The sequence below is a fragment of the Rhinolophus sinicus genome, chromosome 11 (genome assembly GCF_057876585.1).
Source record: "Rhinolophus sinicus isolate RSI-liver-muscle chromosome 11, RSI-T2T, whole genome shotgun sequence".
Lineage (NCBI taxonomy): Eukaryota > Metazoa > Chordata > Mammalia > Chiroptera > Rhinolophidae > Rhinolophus > Rhinolophus sinicus.
This window is the reverse complement of record NC_142511.1, coordinates 20,998,093-21,022,579: the sequence shown is the minus strand read 5'-3', so window position 1 is coordinate 21,022,579 and position 24,487 is coordinate 20,998,093. Positions and strand designations below refer to the sequence as shown.

Sequence of the window (24,487 nt, the reverse complement as noted above, 5' to 3'; positions counted from 1 at the left end):
AAGGCTAAAATTTCACATGCCTGTAGTTCTCTGAATCAGTCTCTCAGTCTGAAGTAAAACCAATCCAGGGAGTAAAAAGAAAGGTTCCTTAGGGATCAAAATAGATCTATGTCCTTTCTTCTTAACCTCATAGGAGAAGCCTCTGCATTCTTTGAGCCCTTTAGGAGTTTTCTTGATGTGTCTCCACCCCACTATTTTACATACTATTTCTAACAGATATGTTAGATTTTCAAGCACACAGGTAATTTAAAGGCAGAGCAATTGCTGAAGTAGAAATGACACTATTCTAGGAAGAAACAAACAAACAAAACCCAAAACAAAACCCACAGGTAAAGAAATTGTAAAAGTATAGCAATATAATAGCTTTACCATAGGGACATATTGGATACACAGCAGGAACAACTATCTCAGGGAACTTCTGAGGTCATGCATGATCCACTGATCAGTGAAGGAAGATTCAATTACAGTTGGCCCTTGACAACACAGGTTTGAACAACCCTGTTCACTTATACATGGGTTTTTTCTATAAATATACTGCGGGCCGGTATCCCAGGATTCACATCTTTGGACAAAACCAACAATATTTACTGTCTGCAGTTGGTAATCTGATGATGCAGGGGGCCAACGTACGCACTGTTCTCCACCACATTATGTAAGTGATTTGAGCATCCGCGGACTTTTGTATCCTGGACCCGATCCCCTACAGATACAGAGGGAAGACTGTACTTTAGTTTTGGGGGAGTAAAAGTTATATGCAGATTTTTAACTGTATGTGGGCCAGTGTACCAAACCCCTGCGTTGTTCAAGAATCAATTGTGTATTTAAAATAATGAAATAATATTAAGAAAGCAGATTTTTTTTTCATGTAAGGCTATTCAAAGTAGTAAAATTTGATTTTAAAAGGCATCTATTGACTTATAAAATGATAATTTCACTAATATGAAATGAAGTCTTCTACTTTCAAATACTTTAACTCATATTTATTTTGGTCTATGAAATCCACAATGCTTACTTAATAGCCACTTCTCACCATACATAGCATTTCTTAAGCACCCACTGGGTACAGTGTGCACTGGAAAAGGAAGGCATGTGATCCCTGACTTCGAGGAACTTAACTCCTGAGAGGAGACTGAGCCTGAAGTGACAGGTCATCATCAGTTTGTGTTTCAAACTCTGGAAGAGTGATCTGGCCAGAGTGATATATCCTGCACAAGTCTTGTTAGGGGAGAGGTGAGTGTGAAAGGAATTTAGAAAAAAAACGGGGAAGAACGCATACCTATGAATATACATATTTTTAAACCAAAAACATTACTTCTGTGTCTTCAATTTACTGTTGAGTGAATATTCACCTTATTCTCCAACAAACCAAAAGCTAATAGACTGTTATTTAAAGCAAGCACAGCACGCCCTCCCCCACTATGATCACTTGGGTGAAAGCATGGAATGATCATTTAAAATCTTGCCAAGGACTTTTCCATTTTTTCTGTACTACTTGCCCGCTGCCAGGCCACAGGCCCTGGCTGGTGAAAATGATCAAATACTTTATTTTCATGTTCTTATTCTCTTATGCACAGATGCCTGTGATGATCCACCGAGATTCCAATCTATGAAGCTCAAGGGTGCTTCTCAAGCCACTTACAATCCTGGGGACAAAGTAGAGTATGAGTGCCGCCCTGGATACATGCGTATTGTTCCTCTTCTTACCACCACTGCGGTTTGTCAGGCTGATAACACGTGGACACCTCTCCAGGAGGCTTGTACAAGTAAGGAAACAGAACTTTTTTAAAAAATTGCTCTAGAGATTTTTTCACATTTTGGGGTGCATATTCTACTATTACAGTGATGGCTTTCTCATGTGAATGTAGATTTTAGGTAATAATGTATTTTTTTGGGCTTTCAAAATCTCCAGGGAATCTTTTTCTTGGCAATGGTTGTCAGAGTAAATATGAAACTTAAGTTTGAGCTTTTTTTTTTTTTTTTTTTTTCAATTGGGGAATATTGGGGAATAGTGTGTTTCTCCAGGGCCCATCAGCTCGAAGTCATCCTTCAGTCTAGTTGTGGAGGGTGCAGCTCAGCTCCATGGCCAGTCACTGTTTTCAGTCTTTAGTTGCATGGGGCACAGCCCACCATCCCATGCGGGAATTGAACCGGCAACCTTGTTGTTGCGAGCTCGCACTGTAACCAAGTGAGACATTCTGCCACTCCCCCACCCCCCAGTGGAAGCTCAGCAGCAGCTCCTTGTCTTCAATCTAGTTGTGGAGGGAACAGCTCATTGGCCCAAGACGGAATGGAACCAGCAACCCTGCTGTTCAGAGCTCTTGCTCTAACCAACTGAGCCCTCCAGCCACCCCAAGTTTGGGCTTTTAATAGTTAAAGAAAGAAAATTATATTCCCATGAGTTCAATACAGCAATGTAGAATTTTGATTTTCATTCAAACCCATTTTGAAATTGGTATAAATCAATGACTTTCAAATTTTTCTTTCAGGAAAACCATGTACACAACTAGAAGACCCCAAAAATGGCCGCGTAAATGGAACTTTCCTGTTCGGTTCACAGGCTCACTTTGTTTGTGATGAGGGGTAAGTAGAGAAAATAAGGTAAATGTTACTAGTTTGATTTTTTTGTTGTTTTGTCTACTTTTAGCATTCTCATAATGTAGATTTCATTTTGCTTTCCATGTGACAACTTGTACTTATAGCCAGTCAGTTCTTGGGCTTTTCATGGAGACTGAAAAGATGTGTAATTAATGCAAAGAAATTTCAATTGAAGGAAAGCAGAATTATCTAATACTTACTGTATGTAATAATAAGCATTAAGAACGTAGTAATCAAAGAATTTATCCTTAACAACAAAGTGCACCCTATGTAAAATGGCCGACTCTCAGAGCTGAAGCGGGGCTTACAGAAATGTGAGGTAGAATAGCTCACCAAAGATATTCTTATATCGAGATAACTCTACAAAGTGTGACCAGATCAAAATTGACCTGGTTAGCCTGGACCTTAATGTTGAACAAGATCTCTAAGTTGGAAAACCTTATTTTTGAGACTGCTACAAAGGAGTGAAGCATCTCAAAAGCACTTGATAGTGACTTTTGTTCTACAGGGTTCTTTTAATAGTACGTGTTCAGAATATTGGGCATTTATGACAAATGTGCATTTAGAGGGTGAATGTAGTACACTGCAGAAATGCAACGATTTTTTTTTTTAACTTTGTGTCTTGCTAATTTATCAATTCTAACAGGGTGTGTGTGTGATCTTTAGGATTTTATACATGTAAGATCCTATTATATGATAAATTTTACTTCTTCCTAACTAATTTCATTACCTTTATTTGATTGATTGATTGATTGATTGATTGGTTGATTGCCTAATTGCTCTGGCTAGAACTTCCAGTACTTTGTTGATAGAAGTGGTGAAAGCACACATCCATGCATTGTTCCTCATCTTAGAGGAAAATCTTTCAGCTTTTTACCATTTCGTATGATGTTTTTGCGGGTTTTGTATATATAGTGTTTATTATCGTGAGGTAGTGTCCTTCTATTCCTAGTTTATGAAGTATGTTTAACATGAGAGAGTGTTAAATTTTGTCAAGTGCTTTTTCTGCATCAACGGAGATAATCATGTGTATTTTCCCTTCATTCTATTGATGTTGCATATTACATTAACTAATTGTCATATGTTGAGTCATCCTTGCATTTCAGGAATAAATCCCACCTGGTCATGGTGAATAATACTTTTATCATGCTGCTCAATTCTCTTTGCCAGTATTTTGTTGAGTTTTACATCAAGGCTCATAAAGGATATGTGTCTGTAGTTTTCTCTTTTTTATGTAGTGTCTTTGTCCGGCTTTGGTATCACAGTAGTGTTGTTCTCATAGAGTGAGTTCAGAAGACTTCCACATGTTCAATTAAAAAAAAAAAAAATTGAGAATATAGGTTTTAGTTTTAAATATCACCAGGGAAACCATAAGGTCCAAGGATTTTCTTTATTGGGAGATTTTTCATTCCCTATTCGACCTCCTTACTAGTTATATGTCTGCTTAGACTTCTTATATCTGTGTGATTTAATCTTGGTAGGTTTTGTGTTTCTGGGAATTTTTCCATTTTATGTATGTCAGTTAATTTGTTGGCATAAAATTGTTCATAGTACTCTCTTATAGTATTATGTATTTCTGTAGAATCAATATTAATGTCCCCAGTTTCATTTCTGAATTTAGTAATTTGGGTCTTCTTTTTCAGTTATTAATCCATCTAGGTAGACAGAGGTTTGTCAATTTAGTTATCTTTCTGAAAAACCAACTTTTGGTTTCATTGATTTTTTTTCCTATTGTTTTTCTCTTGTCTGTATTGTTTACCTTTACTCTTTATTATAGATTTCCTTGTGCTAGCATTGGGTTTAGTTCTTTTTCTAGTTCCTTAAGTTGTGAATTAGGTTGTTCATTTCAGGTGTTTTCTGTTGTAAGCTTTCATAGCTATAAATTCCCCCATTGGCACGTTTTTGTTGCATCGCCTACGTTTTAGAATATTATGTTTTCATTTTAATTCGTCTCAAAGTAATTTATAATTTCTCTCATGATTTCTTCTTTGATCCATTGGCTGTTTAAAAGTGTGTTGTTCCGTTTTCAAAGTAAGGTGAATTTTACAGTCTTCCTTTTGATATTGATTTGTTACTTCAGCCCATGTGGTCAGAGAATTTACTTTGCATGAAATCTATTTTTTTTTTTTTTTTGTCTATTGATTATTTCATATTAATTTGTGGCCTAATATAATTATTTTGTTATGTATTATGTGATTAATTTATTAATTGCATTAATTTGTGATCTAAAATATGGTCTTCCCTGGAGATTGTCTCATGTGCACCTGAAAATGTGTATTTTGATGTTGGTCAGAGTGCTCTGTCTATGTCTGTGAGATCTAGTTTGTTTATAGTGTGGTTGAAGTCCTCTGTTTCCTTATTTATCTTGTGTCTAGTTGTTCTATCCATTATTGTGATGGGGTATTGAAGTCTCCAGCTACTATTGTAGGAAAGCCTGTTATGTAGAAATGGGTATTTCTCCCTTCAATTCATATATTTTCATGGTCTGTAGTTAGGTGCATAAATATTTATAATTGTATCTTTTTTGCAGTATTGAACCCTTATTAATATATAATGTCCTTTTTTGTTCTTGTAACCTTTCTTGATTTAAAGTCTATTTTGTATTAATTAGTGCAGCCACCTCTGCTCTCTTATGGTTACTATTTGCATGGAATATATTTTTCCATTTTTTCACTTTCTATTTTTTTGTCTTTCATGTGAGTCTCTTATAGACAGCATAGAGTTGTATCATTTGGTTTTATCCATTCTGCCAATCTCTGTCTTTAGGTAGGAGAGTATAATCATTTTATATTTAAATAAATTACTGACAAGAAGGACTGCTTTCTGTTATTATGCTATTAGTTTTCTGCATACCTCATAGCTTTTTGTCCCTCCTTTCCTGTTTAGTTTATTTCTGTAGTGAAGTGCTTACATTCCTGTCTCATTTTCTTTTGCTTGTGGTTATCATGTGATTTATATTTAAAATCCTACAGTTACCATACTACAATTTGAATTTATGCTAACTGAACTTCAGTTAATTACAAAAAGTGCTCCTTTACAGCTCTGTTCCCACCTTTTTAGATTGTTGATGTCATACTGGCCTCCACAGTAATAATTGTAATCCTAGCTTCTACAGTAATGTATTGATTTTCTTTTAAAGGATTAGTTTCTCACATAGAAAAGAAAAATTGTAGGTACAAACCATTGTTACAATAATTCTAGCTTTAATAATTGCCCATGTATGTACCTTCAGGGAAATGTTTATTTATCCATATGCCTTTGGGTTACTTTCTGGTGTCCTCTAATTTCATACTGTAGGACTCCCTTCAGCGTGTTTTCAGGTGAGGTCTAGTGGTAACAAACTGCCTGGGCTTTATTTCTGGGAAAGTCTTAATATTTCCTCACATTTGAAGCATGGTTTTGCTGGATAGAGGATTTTTAGTTGACAATTTTTTCTTTTAGCACTTTGAGTTTATCAGCTCAGTTTCTGGCCTACAGGTTTTTGATGAGAAATCTGCGCCGGATCTTATTTAGGATTCCTTGTACATGATGATTCATTTCTCTCTTGTGGCTTTCAAGGATCTCTCTGTCACTGGTTTTTAAAGTTCGATCATTCTGTTTCTTACTGTGGATCTCTTGAGTTAAACTTACTTGGAGTTTGTTGAGCTTTTGAACATTTATATTCATGTCTTTCATCAAATTTGGAAAGTTTGTGGCCATTACTTTAGAGTCTCTCTGCCCCATTCCTCTCTGTCTTCTCTTTCTGAGAGTAAGACAGTACATATATTGGTCTACTTATTGGTGCACACAGGTACCACAGGGCCCTTATGCTCTGTTCACTTTTCTTCAACCATTTTTCTTTCTGTTCCTTAGACTTAATAATTTCCATTGTCCTTTCTCCAAGTTCACCAATTCTTTCTTTTGCAAGCTAAAAATTACTAATTCCTCCAGTGAATTTTTCATTGAAGTTATTGTACTATTCAACTCCAAAATTTCCTTTTGGTTTCTTTTTAGGTTTTCTATCTCCTAGTTGATATCTACACTGTGTTGACACGTTGTTTTCTTGACTTTCTAGTTTCTTCCTTTAGTTCTTTGAGCGTCTTTAAAACAGTTATTTTAAAGTCTTTGTGTATTGTATCTGGAATTAGGTCTTTTCCAGGGAGAATTTATGTTAATTTGTTTTCATTTGAATGGGCCATACTTTCCTGTTTCTTTGTATGCCTTGTGATTTCTTTTTCTTTCTTTTTTTTTTTTTGAGCTGGACATTTGAAACTAGTGATGGGGTAACACTGGAAATCAGATTCTTCTTCCCAGGGCTTCTTATTTTCCAGGTTTTGGTGTGTTTTTTGTTGTTGTTGTTGTTGTACAGTCTGAGGATCAGCCTGATGTGTAAACTGAAGGTCTTCTCAGGTCTTTTCTGAGCCCTCCTCTGGGCATGCACAGTTCACTATCTGATTTTCCCCACATACGCAGTTTTTTTGAATGTCTTTGTTTCAGTGTCTGGCTTCATAAAGGGGAAACAGCAAAAAATGAAGTGGGGATGCAAAGGACACTGGACATTTCCCTACAGAAGTCACTTTAGTAGGCACAGAATGGTCTTCCTAGAGTGGAGGACATGTGACAGTAGTAGTTACCCACGTCTTTATCTGCTTTTCTATGATCAAGAGCAGTGCACAGTGATAACACTACAGATCCCTGATATTTGTGAGGATTGGGTCCCATTTTTCCTCCCTGGCTGTTAATATGCTGCTCCAGAAACACATGACCTCCTAGGAATGGGGGTGGGTAGCTGCCATTATGCTAAGAGCTGAAGGTGACCAATATTAATGGAATTTCCTTATCCAAGTCTTTTCCTGGAACTTGCAAGCCTTCAGGGGATTCTAGAGTTCCAAAATTGTTATATCAGACAGATTCTAGCACTGTAGGTTCTTGGTGCGTCCTACCCTGCCATCATCCCAGAATCCTCTACTAATACATTGTAATGTAGAATCAACGAGTGAGCCTGGAGGGGAAAGTCAGCTGGAAGCACGTACAGGCAATGTCACTGACGGTTTTTTACTTGATCAAGAAAAAATATCTGGCCTAAAGTTAGAACTTGTTAGGCACTTTGAGGAGTACCAACAGGTTAAGACATAGACTTTTCTCAAAAAGTAATAGCCCGATTGAGAAGGACAATATATACAGAGAGGTGTCAAAGCAAAATAGTAAATGAGAAGTACCAAAGGAATAGACTTATTCATGGTCATTACATGAGAGTCCAGAAGGAAGGGAGAGATTTCATCGAGTAGGAGTTTTCCTGAGCTACTTCTAGGAAGATGTTGTGATCTGAAGAATATTTGTAAGAGCTGAAACTCGCCGAGCACTTACTGGGTGCCAGATGCTAACGCATGTAATCATCGAAACTAGCACACAAGACATATACTATTGTTCCCTTTTTAGTTGAGGAAACCAAGCAGGAGAAACAATGGCCAAGCTCAACTAACAAGTCACTTGTGGAGCTGGGACTCAAATATACGCAGGCAAACTCTAGGGCCTGATCTCTACTCAGTGGTCATCCTGATTGAGCAGAATGGAAGGAGCAAAGGCAGAGAAGTTAACGTGTGTGATTGCCAGAGATGGCGAACACCTGACTGACAGGCATGACAGATTTATACAGACATTTTGCTCTAGGTAGTGTGCTCGCAGCAGAAACTGTTTATTTTATTAAATTGCAGATTTAGTTTGTACTTTCATAATAGATTCTTTAAGAAACTCCTCCCTGAGACTACTGCAGTGCAAAAAGCCAACCGTATAAAAGTTTTCATTATTATGTGCATCATGTTAACTGGTAAAGAAAACAGTAATCTTTCCTTTTCTCATTTAGTTTTCGCTTAGTTGGACACGAAGTCCTACATTGTGAACTTGTTGGAAACAGTGTGGCTTGGGATAAGGATCCCCCACTGTGTGAAAGTAAGTATGTTCTCTCTTTAGAGTTTAGAGCAGCAGATGTCACACATTTTGGCCTCGGATTTACGCTTTTAAATTAACAAAGATCCCACAGAGCTTCTTTTCAGATGGGATATTTATGTCGATAATGATTTTTTTGGAATCAAAACTGAGAAGTTTTAAAAAATAATCATCTATTAATTCATTAGTAAGAACAGTAAGCAAAATGCCTATTAAAATGTGCAATATATTTTTTATGAAAAGTGAAATTTTTCTAAAACAAATAGTGAGGACAATGGCATTGTTTTACATTTTTGCACATCTCTTCAATATTTGGCTTAAAGGAAGACGTCAGGATTCAAATTTTGCAATAACGCAGCATTTGTAGCTTCTGGCAAATTTCACCATACACTCCTTAGGATGAAAATGAAAAAAGATAATACATTTTCTCATAGAACTTTCTTCTAAATGGATAGTGGATTCACAGCTAGATTAGAGAAATCATGTTAATGAATGTATTGAAGGCAGTTTGTAAGACATTACTAATACTGTCTAAATGTTTTACCTTTTATTTGGCCTTTCCTGTCCTCTTTTTTCTCTTTTTAAGAGATTTTGTGTCTACCACCTGGACAGATACCAAATGGAAAATACACCAATAGCCACAAGGATACTTTTGAATATAATGAAGTAGTAATTTATAGTTGTAATCCTTCCAGTGGACCAGATGAATATTCACTTGTTGGAGAGAGCAAGCTGATTTGCTCTGCGAATGGGACATGGAGTAGTCACCCTCCTGAGTGTAAAGGTAATATATTTCTATTTATTTCTTCATTATAAATAGTATGCAAACACTTTGTATATACTTTTTACCAACAAGTAAACAAAATAGCCATATGTGCTTTTTCATCTTGTTACACTGGTTTCTAAGTTAATTAGGTAAAATAGAATAAAAAATAATTCTAGTTGTCAGAGTTCCCCACCCTTCACCCGACATGTTTTTGACATTTCCAATTTATACATTGTGAATTATTGTGTAGATGTATGAGTTTAGGATTTTTTTTGTTTCTAAGTATCAAAACAGCACACATTGGCTTAAAAATAACAAGAGTTTTATCTTGTATTGCAAGAATCTGAGAGTTCTGGCTAGAGGAAATGGTGGAGTATATTGTAAAGTACTAACCCTCTCGCTGGTAATATTAATAAACTCCAGATTTAACATACAGGCTGTCATGCAGGGTCTCTAGTCCCGCTCCCCACATAAGAACACAGGACATTGTGAGGCCAAAAAGGAACACCCACGGAGCCATAGGTAGCGGAGTCATACCACTATAGTCTCCCTGGCATCTGGTTTGGAGACACAGGAAGCAGGAGCCACACTATCCGCAACCTGCTGTCCACTTTTCTCTGCCAACCAACCAACCTCACTTGCTAGCTGCAATCTGCCATGCTAACTGCAATCCGCTCTTGCTAGTTCAGCCACCATCTTCTTGCTAGCCCCCATTTGGTGCTAGCGTAGCCACGGCAGTTATATTAGTGGCCAATGGCTCACTGGTTACAGCTGACGGCCAACTAGCCACAGCTGATGGCCATCCAATCACAGTTGATGGCCATTTACTACCCGAGTGAGCACCTTTCCACGTGAGGGCGAGAGCCTGGAAACTGCACTCCTGGCTCTGACCCCACACAGGCATACCTTTTTAAATTATTCTTTGCTTTATTGCACTTCACAGATACTGCATTTTTTAAAAATTGAAGGGAAGCCCCTCACCAGCAAAAAGATTATGCCTTACTTTATTTTGATACTCATTTTATTTCTGTGGTTTGATACCAAACCCTCAATATCTCCTACATATGCCTGTACAGTGGTACCTTGGTTTTCTAACGTAATCCATTCTGGAAGACCATTCGAGTTGTGAAACGTTCGAAAACAGCCGACATCTAGTCCTCAGGATCTTGCACTCAGAGGAAGCCACATAGCATGTTCGACTTCCGAGGCGTGTTCGAAAACCGAAGCATTTACTTCTGGGTTTATGGTGTTTGTAAGCCAAAATGTTCGTCAACGGAGATGTTCGAAACCCGAGGAACTACTGTACTTTAAAAAGAATTTTAAAGATCTTAGAGTGTGATATAAAACGTGGAGGCACTGGAGGTTGACTCTTTTTCCTATTAAATATTTATTTTTTCAGTTTGAGTTGACATATAATAATAATATTTTACATTTGACTCTCCAAAAAAAAGAAACCACTAAATAGCAAAACACTCTTGTCAACTGCGAATGGAACATTCTCTATAATTGCATATTCTACGAAATAAGATAATTTGTAACAAATTTCAAAAAATTGAAATCATTTACTATACGTGATCTGGTCACAGTGAAATGAATGTAGAAATCAAAACAAAGATATCTATAAAATCCCCAAATATATGAAAATTATGCAAGATACTTCTAACTGACCCATGGATCAAAAAGTCACAAGAAAAATTAGGCAGTGTTTTTAATTGAATAAAATGAAAATACAACGTATCAAAATTTGTGGGGTGGAGGAACAGCATTGTTTAGGAGGATACTAATAGCATGAAATACTTATACTATCGAAAAGGGGGAAGTGTCTCAAATAAATAGTTTAAGTTTCTACTTTATGAAACTAATAAAGAAGAGCAAATTATACCCCAAACAAGGAAACAGAAGGAAATCATAAAGATAGAAATCAACGAAATTGAAAAGAGGAAAAAGTAGAGAGAATTAATGAAACCTACCTGTAGTTTTTGGACAACATCAATAAAATGTTTTAACGTATAAATAGTATGACAAGAAAAAATTTTAATTACCAATATCAAGATTGAAAAGGAGGACATCACTAAATGTCCTGCAGACATTTAAAGGCTAATAAGAGAATAACAGGAACAACTTTATGCCAATAAATTTGACAACTTAAACCTTCTCACAAAAAGAACTGTTCTTCCTGGGGTGATTACCAACTATTTCAGGAGTAAATAGTAGCAGCTCTACACAAACTCTCCAGGAAAATACGAAAGCGAAGGATACTTTTCACCTCATCTCATGAAGACAACATTGCCCTGATCTCAAAACCAGACAGCAACATTTCAGGAAAATTACAAACAATATCCATAATGAACATAGAACCAAAACTTCTTGCCAAAACATTGACAAATCAAATCCCTGTCATGTGTAAAAATAAGAATATATCATAATCAAGTGGAATGTATTCCTTGAATGGAAGGTTGATTCAAATTTTAAAATAGATCAGTGTAATTTACCATATAAGGAGGCTGCAAAGAAGAAAAAAATGCAGGATCATCTTAATACATGCGGGGGAAAAAAGCATTCGACAGAATTCTTCATTGTTTCATTATAAAACTTCTCAGAGACTAAGAATAGAAGAGAACTGTCTGCCCTGACGAATTACTCCTACAAAAATCCCATAGCTAACATTTCACTTATTGGTAGATGACTGCTTCATTTCCCCCTAATGTAGGAACAAGACAAGAATGTCTACTCTCACTGCCCTAGCACGATAAGGCAAGAAATAGAAATAGGCATATGTATTGGAGAGAAAGAAATTAAGTACGCTATAGGCACTATGACATGATTGCCTCAATAGAAAAGTTGAAAGACTGAAGTTTTAACCAGATTGCAAACACAGCATCAATGTACAGCAATCAGTTGCATGTCTATATAGTATTAGTAGTAAACTATTAGAAATTGAAATTTTTAAGTAATATTTACAAAATATCCTAACTACATATAATATTTGAAAATAAATTTCATAGCATGTACCTTTTGAGTGGTAAAAACAACTAAACACTTATAAAAGACATTAAAGAAGACCTTAGTAGAGAGAAATTCAGTGGTCATGGATTGCAAGACTGAATTATAATAAAGATGTGAATTTCCATAATTGATCTATAATTGTAGCACAATCTCAATAAAATCCCAGTAGAACTTTTTGTATAAATTGATGATCTGATTCTAAAATGTATATGAAAAGACAAAAGTAGTATGATAGTAAAAATTTTGAAAAAATTGAAGCACTCATTCTAGTTAGTGTCAAGATTTATTATTATAAAACATAAGCATGTAATCAAGACAGCATGGTATTGGTGAAAGAATGGCCTGAGAGAACAATGGAATAGAATAGAGTCCAGAACAGACCCTTTCAAATGTTTCCAGTTGATTTCATTGCAGATGTACAAACAATTCAGTAGAAAAATGGTAAAGAACAGGCACAATTTGATATCTGTGTTAAAAAAATAAATAAAAGGTACTCAAAGCATTATATACATAAAGAAAAAAACCTAAAAATATAAAACTTATTAGAAAATATAAAAGATATTTGTGATCTAGACAAAGGTTTCTTAAATACAATCCTAAAAGAATGCTCCTTTAAAGAAAAAAAATGAATAAATGGGACTTCTTAAAAACTCAAAAATTCTGCTCTTATAAAACAGTTATAATAATGAAAACAATGAGTCATAGACTGGGAGAAGATATTTGCAAAGCACATATCTATGATATGTAAAGATATATAGAGAACTCTCAAAACAAATAATAAAACATACCATTTTAAAAAACTGAGCAAAAAAGTTCTATGAAAAGTTACTATGGTTGTCAAAAAAATACATGAAAAGTTACTCAATAGCATTAGTAGTCACAAAAATGTAATTTAAAACCACAATTATTAAATCATGCAATATAATTATACAATTAAACATATGTTAGAATGGCTAAAACTGAAAAGGAAACACTTAATACCATTACTGTCAAAGATACAGAGCAATGGGAACTCTCATTAATTACTGTTAAGAATGCAAAGTGGTATATCCACTCAAGAACACTGTTCAGTAATTTCTTAAAAAGTTATACAATAGAACTGTAACCCAAGTAAAATGAAACCGTGTTCACATAGAACCATGTATGAGAATAATATTCATAGCAGACTTATTCATAATCACCCCACATTGGAAACGTCCACATGTCCTTTAGTGGTGAATGGGTGCCCAACCATGGTACATCATACAATGGAATAATACTCTGCAGTAAAAAAGAAGTGAGCTTCTAATCCATGCAACGATAGGAATGAATCTCAAATGCATTATGCTAAGTGAAATAAGCCATATGCAGAGGCCGTGATCCCATTATGACATTCTGGAAAAACAACATTATAGAGATGAAAACAGATCAAATGATTGGGTGGTTTGGGGTGGTGGGGAAGGTTGATTACAAAGTGGCAGGAGGAAATGTTACAGGTAATGGAACTTTTCTATGTCTTTATTGTGGTGGTAATTACATGATTAGTATTTATATTTTTCAAAACTCAATGCTGTACTCTTAAAAGTCTAAGTTCTCATAAAACAGTTAGAAGAATGAAAAATGAGTCATAAACTGAGAGAAAACATTTGCAAAGCGCATACCTATGATATGTAAAGATATTTAAAGAACTGTCAAAACAAATAATAAGAAAACACCCCATTTTTTAAAAATGAGCAAAAAAAGTTTTAGGAAAAGTGACTCAATAACCCAAAGAGGTCTGACAACTCACTGTGCAAACTTGCGCTTACCTGGGCAGCACTGTCCGAACAGCTTGGTAAGGTTTCATAACCTTGGTGTATCAGTGTCTCACAGCTGTGTTCATGTTGACGTGTGGAGGTGTCTTGCTGAGTGGCGTTCGTTATTGTTGTTGCGCATTTTTGAGTGCTGTCTCCAGAATGTCTGACCTTGAATAAGAGCAACGAACAAACATTACATTTCTTGTTAAACTTGGCAAGAGTGAAAGTGAAATCAGGGACATGTTAGTCCAAGTTTATGTGGACAGTGCCATGAAGAAAACGACAGTGTAGAAATGGATCAAACATTTATTTTGAGGGGAGAGAACGCGACACTGATGAAGAGAAGTCAGGGCGGCCAGTAACGAGCAGAACTGACGAAAACATTGGAAAAATTCATTGAATTGTAAGTGAAAATCGTCAGCTAACCGTGAGAAGCATAGCAGACCAAGTAAACATCAATAGAGAAACAGGAAAATTTTAATTGAAAATCGTGGCAAGAGAAAGGTGTGTGCCAAATGGTCCCGAAGGAGCTCTTGGATCAGAACAGTGCACCAGCTCACAAGGCACTGTCTGTGAGGGAGTTTTTAGCCAGTAAATGAATAACTGTATTGGAACACCCTCCCTACACACCTGATCTGGCCCCCAAAGACTTCTTTCTTTACCCGAAGATAAAGGGTGTGTTGAAAGAGGGCATTTTGATGAAACTCAGGACATAAAAGATAATTCGACGTCAGTTCTGATAGCCATTCCAGAAAAAGAGTTCCAAAATTCCTTTGAAGGGTGGACTAGGCACTGGCATCAATGCATAGTTTCCCAAGGGGAGTACTTCGAAGGTGACCATAGTGATATTCAGCAATGAGGTATGTAGTACTTTTTCTAGGATGAGTTCGTGAACTTAATTGTCAGGGCTCATATGTAAATTATGTCCAGCAAATCTAACTTAAAATCATTAGTGTGATAAACAGCAGTTTAGCACAACAGAGAATAGACCAGTGAACCCAAAGTGAGGACAGTAGTATCGAACATAATTTGACAGAAATATTTTTTGAAAAGAGAGGGAAAGAGACTTACCAACCTGGGAAAGAGTAGCAAGCAATCAAACATACATGTTAATGGAGTTTCCGAAAGATAGGAAAAACAACAGTATAGACAATTATTTGAATAAATGTTTGTCTGCAATTATCCACTTTTGATCCAAAACAACCCCACAAGTCCAAGATATTCAGTGACCCTAACAGGATAAATAAATTTCAAAAAATTACCAAGAATTCCCCACTACACTAAACATATCATGGTTGAACTTCTGAAAACAAAAGGTAAAAGGAAAAGCAACTAAGGAGAAGTGGCAAAGATCGCATTGCGCCTTTCCTCTAAGAATGACAAACTACTTCTCTTAAGGAACTATGGAGACTAGAAGACAGTAATATCTACTAAAGTACTGAGAGGAAAATAAAACACATAACCTAGAAATCTCTGTCAAGGAGAAATCTTTTATTTTTTTATTTTTCAATTACGTTGACGTTGAATATTGTATTACTTGTAGGTGTACCACATATTGGTTAGACATTTATGTGACTTGTGAAGTGATTACCCCGTAAGTCTAGTGCCCACCTGACACCATCCATAGTTATTAACAATATTATTGACTATATTCTCTATGCTGTATTTATCCCCATGACTGTTTTGTAACTGCCAGATTGCACTGAATCCCTTCAACTTTTAAGGAGAAATCTTTTAAAACTGAAGGTGTAATAAAAACATTTGAGATAAAAGCTAAGGGAATTGTCACTACTACACTTGCCCTAGAATTGTGAAAGGAAGTTTTTCAGGCAGAAGGGAAAACATACCTGATGGAAATTCACCTCCACAGGCAAGGAGGAGAGCAGTCTTCTGGTTTAAAAGGCTTTACATTATGGGCCCTTATATGTTGCTGAGATTTAATCTCATAAGATGTTCTCTTGCACTCACTGCCCAGCCCAGGGTTTTTTTTTCCCCCCAAGTTCTGCCAAAGTCATTAGTGGATCTTAAGGTCAATCTAGAGCGTCTTGACCAGCCTTTTACTTCCTAAGAAGTAGAGTAGAATGGGAAATACCAGAGTACACTGGTATGAAGCCTAAGTATTAACTTTATCTCGGGCCTGTGGGATTATATACCATGTAAGATGTGCTGTTTGATCTCTGGGTTGCAGTCCAAAGTGTTTGGAAAACCCTGTCTTACCTCCACTGGCCTTTCTATTTCTCGAACATCCCAGTTCTAGGATGTTGTTGCTCCCTGAGGCCTTTGTTTTGCCTGTCTTTGCATGGCTAGCTTCTTTCCAACTTTTAAATTTGAGCTCAAGTATTACCTTCTAACAGGAGTGTTTCCTGCCTTTCTCACAAAGCAGGGCACTGTAATCAGCATTAGCATGAAAGGGGAAAAAAAATCTCTAGAGCTAAAAAGAATATCAAAAGTTGCTTTTGAACTTTCCCAGAATTTATATCGGGCAGTGATACCAATACACTGTAATGACAGTCTGTTCTAGGTAGAAAAAGATTGTTAGATCTGTCCACCTGGAATAAAATGCAAAATAAAGTCTTTAAAAAATTAACATCCTGCCTTCCATTCCTTGTCTCTTTGTTTCCACTGGAAATTACTACTTTGCACTAGTTTTTCTGTCCTATGTTAAAACAGCTTTTTATTAATTGTACAATTTCTCCACTTTTCAGTGGTCAAATGTCCATATCCAGCACTCCGAAATGGAAAATTGGTATCAGGATTTGGGAAAAAATTTTACTACAGAGCGAAGGTTGTACTTGAATGCAACCCGGGTTATTACCTTAAAGGCAACGACACAATCGTCTGTGGAGCTGACAATATGTGGGAGCCTAAGATGCCAGAATGTATTAAAGGTAAAAAGGGTGTCTTTTTCCTCAGGGTTGTTTTTTTTTTTATATTTTATTTTATTTCTTTGATTTAAGTAGAAATGATACAGAGTAACGTCATTTCTATGACAGATGTAAAATTCACAAAGAATCCTGCTTTAGTTATTTTGTATATTTTCGTAGGGTTAGCACATTATGTACATCACACAGGTATATACATTTTTCTTGTTTGGCTTTTATGTTTAAAGTAGGTAGCAAACGTTTTTCAGCAAACTGAAGAATTTTATTTTTATCTAACTAAGTCAAGCATGAAAGGCATAATTCATATAAATAAAAAGAAAGTGATAATCCGAAGTGGTTGAACCAGTCTAAGTTATTTTTGTTTTCCAGTGTCGACTACTCCCAGTCCTATACTTCCGACTTCGAGTCATTCAGGTTTAATAACACTTTCCTTATATTTTTCAAAATTCTTAAATTCTTGGTGAAAATGCCCGTGATAATTCCCAAGTATTTGATCCAATCTCTTATTTTGTTTTCCAGTGTCTGTTCCTACCAGTACACAACCTACAATTTCCAGTGTCTCAGGTTTAGTAACTTCCTAGTTATATTTTTCAGAATTCTTTAAATTGTTGGTGATGGTTTTGTTTTTTTAATTGGGGAAGGGGAACAGGATTTTATTGACTTTTTTTTTGAAATTATTCAAATCCTTGGATATTTTTCAAAATCCTTTATATATCTTATGATTTATACTGATTCATCATTTTTAGTAATGAAGTTGGCAGAACATATTTACAGCCATTTTAATCGTTATACTTAGAGATTCTAAAATCATTTGCCGTCGTCCTCAGATATAAACAGCTATGTTGTTATGTAATAACTGTAAATGTATGTATATGTACAATGATTTAATGCCTTCCTCAATGGATGATATTAAAGCTTAAGTTGGTTGCATTTAAAGTACTTAGCACAGTGCCTGGCATATAGGAGGCTCTTAAAGGAAGCTCAAATGACTTACAGCATCAGGTCAATTAATATTAGAGAAGAATAAGGTAGGTCTGTGGCATTTGTTTTCTAATATGTATGTTTTTGGTGTCACCAATTTTCCTATTTTAATTCAGTTTAAAAGTGATCTGTTGACACATATCTTCCTGGTCCAGGACTGTGTTTCATTTCCCAGACTGCAACAAGTTTACTTCTTTTCATATAGTCCAATCTGAACTGGGAAATTACTGCTGTCTTCCAGAACAGACTGGTATTTCTGCCAACTCCACCTCTCCCCACCTCATACAGTTATTCTTTTTGTCTTTACTGGGAATTTCTATTTGGGAACAGAAACTAAATTTCATAGCAACTGAAAGGCAGGGCAAGTCCTTATTTATTTCATAGCAACTGAAAGGCAGGGAAAGTCCTTATTTATTTTTCATAGCAACTGAAAGGCAGGGAAAGTCCTTATTTATTAAAATGAAATGGAGGACGTGTTGCATGGACGACTGATCAACTGCTCTGCTTAAGACTTGAGAGACTGTTAGATATGGTGGGAGGAGTGTCTTCCTGATTTCAGTGCTGCGATCCCTGGCTTCTCTTTGGTTTAAGCAGAAACCAGAGACAGGCATCGTGGGAAGAGCCTGGGCCGACCTCACTCAGGGTCCTGGTTAGGCTCTGCTTGCTCCAGTAACATCCTCTCTGCGGGCTTAGTTTCCTGTCACATCTGAGAGTGTTGCACTCAAGTAGATCTCAATTACTGGCTTCTAATTTGTTGGTATATTTCTGGTTGTCCCAATATTTTAAAGGATTGAGGGGAATTATGCATGTAAATGTAATAGAACACATTTTTACAATTCGTGTGTACCTGGTGCCTTGTAACCACCTTGAGTACCTTAGCTGAGTGCTGTGAGGCTTGGGGGGAAAGAGATGGTTTTTTGGTGGACTGCTATGTTACGATTACAGGTGAACTTATGCTCATCAACACGTCCATGTTTACTTACGTGGTCCTAGTGGGTTTGTGCACTGTGGGATACTGTGTTTGTTGATATGCTCTTTTGAAAGAGTTGACCGTACGAATTCATAATGGATTTACAACTTTAACATGTTAAAGACAGAGGAGTGAATTGATTGTGAGAAACATTTATAAACTACAAGTATTTTTTAAAAAATAGAAAAATTCTTCATGGTTCTGTAAATCATGTTTTATTATCAGTTAAAGGATCAATAGTAACATCTGATGTGTGACAATTAAGTTTGCGAACTTGTTGCAACGATTTTGCTAGCCTTTTTGCTATCAGAGGGATTATTCATTATGAATTTGTTTCAACTGGACAAACAGGTAACCAAGTTTACTATTTAAAAGTGCTGAAAAGTCTGTGTGAAAATGTTAGACGACCTGAACTTTTCTCCAACAATTCATGGCTCTTGCATCACGACAATGCACCAGCTCACACGGCACTGTCTGTGAGGGAGTTTTTAGCCAGTAAACAAATAACTGTATTGGAACACCCTCCCTACTCACCTGATCGGGCCCCCAATGACTTCTTTCTTTACCCAAAGATAAAGGAAATAGTGAGGGGAAGACATTTTGATGACATTCAGGACATCAAGGGTAATACAATGATAGCTCTCATGGCCATTCCAGAAAAAGAGTTCTAAAATTGCTTTGAAGGGTCCCTAGGCACTGGCGTCAGTGCACAGCTTCCCAAGGGGAGTACTTGGAAGGTGACTGTAGTGATAGTCAGCAATGAGGTGTGTAGCACTTTTTCTAGGATGTGTTCGCAAACTTAATTGCAGACCTCGTATAATAGTGATGAGGTAGACCTAATTGTGCTGATATGAAAAAATGTGCAAGAAATACTGAGGGAAAAGGAAAGGATAGAGATTATGTACTACAGTATGATACTACTCGAATGGTATTTTTAAAAAATACATGTTTATTGTGAACACTTTTTTTACTATTTATTGTGAGGTAACTCCTAGAGTTTCCATTATAAAGTAACAAAGCTGTAGTGAACATTGTTATGCATACATCCTTATGTACTTTTGTAAATAAATATTTAGGTTAAATTCCCAGAAGTAGAATTGGAAAGTTCAGGAAGTATGTGAGTTTTTCATTAAGGACTAATCTTAAAAAAAAAAAAAAAAAAAAAAAACTAAAAATTAAAATGAAATCCGTAATACCAGATTGATAAAACTGGTGAATGGTATCAAATTTATTTTTCTAGGTGTCAAGCCTACTGCACCTCCAGATTCAAGTCGTCCAGGTTCAGTAACTCTTTATCCTACGTATATTGTTAAGAACTTCATAAGGTGATGGGTGAAAACTGATATCATGTATCCATTTGCATTTCTTTAGTTATTGATGAAGTTGAATTATTTTGGTCTACATTATTTACTCATGTCCTTTGTTCATTTTTCTATTAGGTTTCTAAAATATGCTTGTTGATTTGTCAAAACTCATTATAAATTAAAGCCCTTTTAATCTTAAGTGAACATTTTTTCTAGGGTTTTTTTTTTTCCTCTCCTTATTTTTAGTAGTCAGTTTTCTTTGAAGATTTTTATACAGTTGGATATAGATTGCTTTTTATAACTGTAATTAAATAATATGTGAATATAAATTCGTAAAATTTCAAACATTACAAAAGTATACAGTGTAAAAGATTAGTCTCCTTTTTCTCTAGTCCATTACATGAGTTAATCACTTAATAGTTTAGATGTCTTTATCTGTTTCTGTACATCAATATCCTTATATGGATAAGTATACATGTTTTGGCTTGTTTTCTTTTTTCTTAAAATTGTTCCCATGCTATTCATATTTTTCTAAAACTTACTTTTTACACTTACTGTGTTAGATTGGGGTTGTATTTCGATTTATTCCCATCCTTTTTTATTATGACTTTAATAGATACCATATTTTATTTAACTATTCTATTAGTGGATATTTATATGTACAGAAGTTTTGCATTAATAGGTAGTTGGATGTATCGATCTTTTCCCTAATGGCTATGAGTATTGTGTCTGTTTTGTAAAAGCTTTAGGCTGTCCCCATGCTGAAATTACATAAACATTTCAACCATGTCTTCCGGTTGCATTCTTTGCTTTAAAATTATTGGTACATCAGAAATCCTTAAGATATATGGAGTGAGGTAGGGTTCCTTTCCACTCTGCCCACCCCCATTTGTTGAATATGTTCTCTCTCCAACTGTTTTGAAATGCAATTTTTATCTTAAATTCTAGTCATCTTTCTGTTCTCTTCAACTCTACATTCCTGTGTCATCATCAAATCATGCTTTTTTTTTCCACTGTAGTATTATGATATATCTTAATGTCTTGCAGAACACTTTTTGTAAATGTTAATAATAATATAATATTAATGTTTATATTTCTAGATCACCTTTTCTTTTTTTAACATTTAACCATTTTAAGTGTACATTTTAGTAGCATCTAGTATGTCCCCATTTTCAAGCAACCATCACTACTATCTCCAGAAGTTTTCATCTCAAATGACTGTATCCATTAAACAATAACTATCTAATCTCTCTCCACACAAATACACTGGGAACCTATTCTACTTTCTGTCTCTACAAATTTGACTATTCTAGGTATCTCATAGAAGTGGAATCACTTCTGACTTATTTCACTTAGTATGTTTTCAACGTTCATCCACCTTGGAGCAAGAATCAGAATTTTATTATTTTTATGGCTGAATAATATTTCATTGTTTGTATATGTTTGGTTATCCATTCTTCTGTTGATAGACACTTGGGTTGTTTCCAGCTTTTGGCTAGTTTGAATATACTTCTCTGAATATTGGCATTTGAGTAGCTGTTTGAGTCCTTGTTTTCAAATTTTGGAGTGCATCTCCCTAGGAGTAGAATTGCTGGGCTGTGTGGTAATTCTGTGTTTATTTTCTTGAGGAACAGCCATGCTGTCTTCCACAGTGCCTGTACCATTTTACATTCCCACCGGTGACGCACAAAGGTTCCAACTTCTCCACCTGTTTACCTACACTTGTTGTTTTCTGTTTTTGATACTAGCCATCCTAATGTATATGAGGTGATATCTCATCATGGTTTTTGCTTGCATTTCCTAATGACTAGAGGTCATGTTAACGTGTGCTTATTGGTGTTTTGTATATCTTGTTTGGAGAAATGTCTATTCAAGTCTTTGGCCAATTTTTGATTTGGGTTTTTTTGTTGTTGTTATTGAGTTTTAGGAGTTCATTATATATTTTGGATATTAGTTCTTTCTTTAGCATTTATATGATGTGCAGATGTTTCTTCCCTTTGAATTGCCTTTTCCTGATAAACAGGTTTTTAATTTTGATGATGTCCAATTTATCTATTTTTTTCTTTTGTTACCTGTGTTTCTGGTGTCACATCCAAGAAATCATTGTCAGATCCAACATTGTGAAGCTTGCCTTCTATGTTTTCTTCTCAGAATTTTATAGTTTTAGATCTTATGCTTAATTCTTTGATCCATTTTAAATTAATTTTTCTGTATGTCATAAGGTAAGAAACTAACTTCATTCTTTTGTATATGGATATCCACTCTTCCAAGAACCGTTTGTTGCAAAGACTCCCCTTTCCCCATGAAATGTTCTTAGCACCCTTGTGTTCATTTGACCACATATGTGAGGTTTTTGTTTCTGGGTACTCTATTCCATTGGTCTGTGCTTCTTTATGCCAAGACCACACTGTTTTGATGATTGTAGTTTTGAGTAAGCTCTGAAATCAGCAACTGTGAGTCCTCTTAACTTTGCTTTTTTTTTTTTTTTTTTTAAGATTGTCTTGGTTTTTCCTAATCCTTGGATTTCACATGAATTATAGGTTGGATTTTTCTATTTCTGAAAAATGCATATTCAAGATGGTGATAGGGGTTGTGTTTAATCTGTAGATTGCTTTGTGTAGTATAACATTTTAACAAAATTAAGTCTTCCAGTCCATGAGCACAGGATGTCTTTCCATTTATTTATGTCATCTTCAATTTCTTTCCGCATTGTTTCATGGTTTCCAGTGTAGGAGCCTTTCAGCTCCTCGATTAATTTTATTCCTAAATATTTATTATTTTTGATGCTGTTGAAAATGGAATTGTTTTCTTAATTTTCTTCTTGGATTGTTCATTTGTAGTTTATAGAAATAGAACGGATTTTGGGGTGTCAATTTTGTAGCCTACAACTTTGATGAATTCATTTATTAGTTCAGACAAGTTTGTGTTTTTGTGTGTAATCTTTACAGTTTTCTATGTAAGATCATGTCATCTGTAACAGATCATTTTAGTTCTTTTATCCCAATTTGCATGCTTTTAATTTCTTTTTCTTTGCCTGATTGCTCCAACTAAAACTTCCAATATTATGTTCAATAGAAGTAGGGAACTCAGGCATCCTGTCTCGTTCCTGATCTTAAGGGGAAAACTTTCAGTCATTCACCATTGAGTGTGCTGTCAGCAATGGGTTTTTCATAAATGGAGTTGATTATGTGGAAGTTTCCTTCTATTACAGATCAACTTATAAATCATATATGAAGCCTCCTGTATCTTTTAATTTTAAGTAGAATAAGGTCAATCCCTAGACCAGTTTTGACAATAATCTACTGGTAAACTTACTGTACTACAGAAAAGTGTCATAGGAAAAGTTACTTGACAGGAAGAAGAATTCTGATGACATTGAATATAAATTTACAATAATTTATGATACTGCTTTTAAGTAGGAGCATTAATATAATTTATAAAAGGAAAGTGAAGTTATAAGGGTTTTTGTACAAAGGCAAAAAATCTAAACTTATGAATTTAGAAGTCTTTAAGCTTTATTATTTTCTTTCTTTTTTCTAAAAGTTATTTCCATTATTTATTTTTCCAGGTCCTCCCTCTCCCGGTGAACCACCATCTGGAGGTTTAGGTATTATTTTGGTTATTAATATCTGCATTATGAAACATTGGAGTTCTACTTGGAAATATTATATTTCAATTATCTGTAGTTAGAGAAAAAACAACCTTTCACAAAGGGATGATAATTGACATTTGTACTTATTTTAATAGTGCAGATACCATGACAAATGTAAGCCGTAGTATGTGTAATCACATTTAGATAATACAGCTTTTGAGAGATGCCCCCAAATTAGGATTCCTTGTGTGGTTAGGTAACTCTAATGCTGCAGTTACGTGTAGATTAAAATTTATAGAACTTGCTTTCCATATGATGGTGGTATTTTGTGATGACAATTTGTGTAGCATATTTTCTGTAGGCTCACAGGGTTCACACTATTTGCTAAAGAAAAAGATGAAGTATAGTTGTGACATTTAAATGAAATACAAATATTTCTTGATGAGTAAATGACGAAAATATCTATTACTCTTATTTACTTAAACTAGTTTAATAAGGTTAATCTTTTTATAAAAATCATCTTAGGCTTGTTATGTTTTCCCTCTGAATGCTGTCATCAAACTGTTTTTGTGCCAGTAAATCCAGTTCCATCTTAAGAGGTTAAACACTTGATAATTTTTTATGAAAGGAAAAGAGCAGAGGTAAACATGACATTGTATGCTTCAGTTATATAAATTAAATAACAATAATG

The 24,487-nt window shown here is 35.3% G+C and overlaps 1 protein-coding gene across 7 annotated transcripts in view; it reads left to right on the top strand.

Annotated features, from left to right (window-relative positions):
- Nucleotides 1–24,487, top strand: part of LOC109439516 (membrane cofactor protein) — a 47,756-nt gene that overhangs the window by 7,908 nt on the left and 15,361 nt on the right. For 4 of the 7 annotated variants that reach the window (XM_088801668.1, XM_088801666.1, XM_088801667.1 and 1 more), the window contains exons 2-10: nt 1,575–1,763; nt 2,487–2,580; nt 8,438–8,523; nt 9,107–9,304; nt 16,773–16,955; nt 17,319–17,363; nt 17,469–17,513; nt 20,141–20,179; nt 23,773–23,811. In XM_088801668.1, coding sequence (XP_088657794.1) covers nt 1,575–1,763; nt 2,487–2,580; nt 8,438–8,523; nt 9,107–9,304; nt 16,773–16,955; nt 17,319–17,363; nt 17,469–17,513; nt 20,141–20,179; nt 23,773–23,811 — 918 coding nt within the window. The remainder of the gene's footprint in view (nt 1–1,574; nt 1,764–2,486; nt 2,581–8,437; nt 8,524–9,106; nt 9,305–16,772; nt 16,956–17,318; nt 17,364–17,468; nt 17,514–20,140; nt 20,180–23,772; nt 23,812–24,487) is intronic. The other 3 variants (XM_074322465.2, XM_074322467.2, XM_074322468.2) reach the window with 1 other exon arrangement.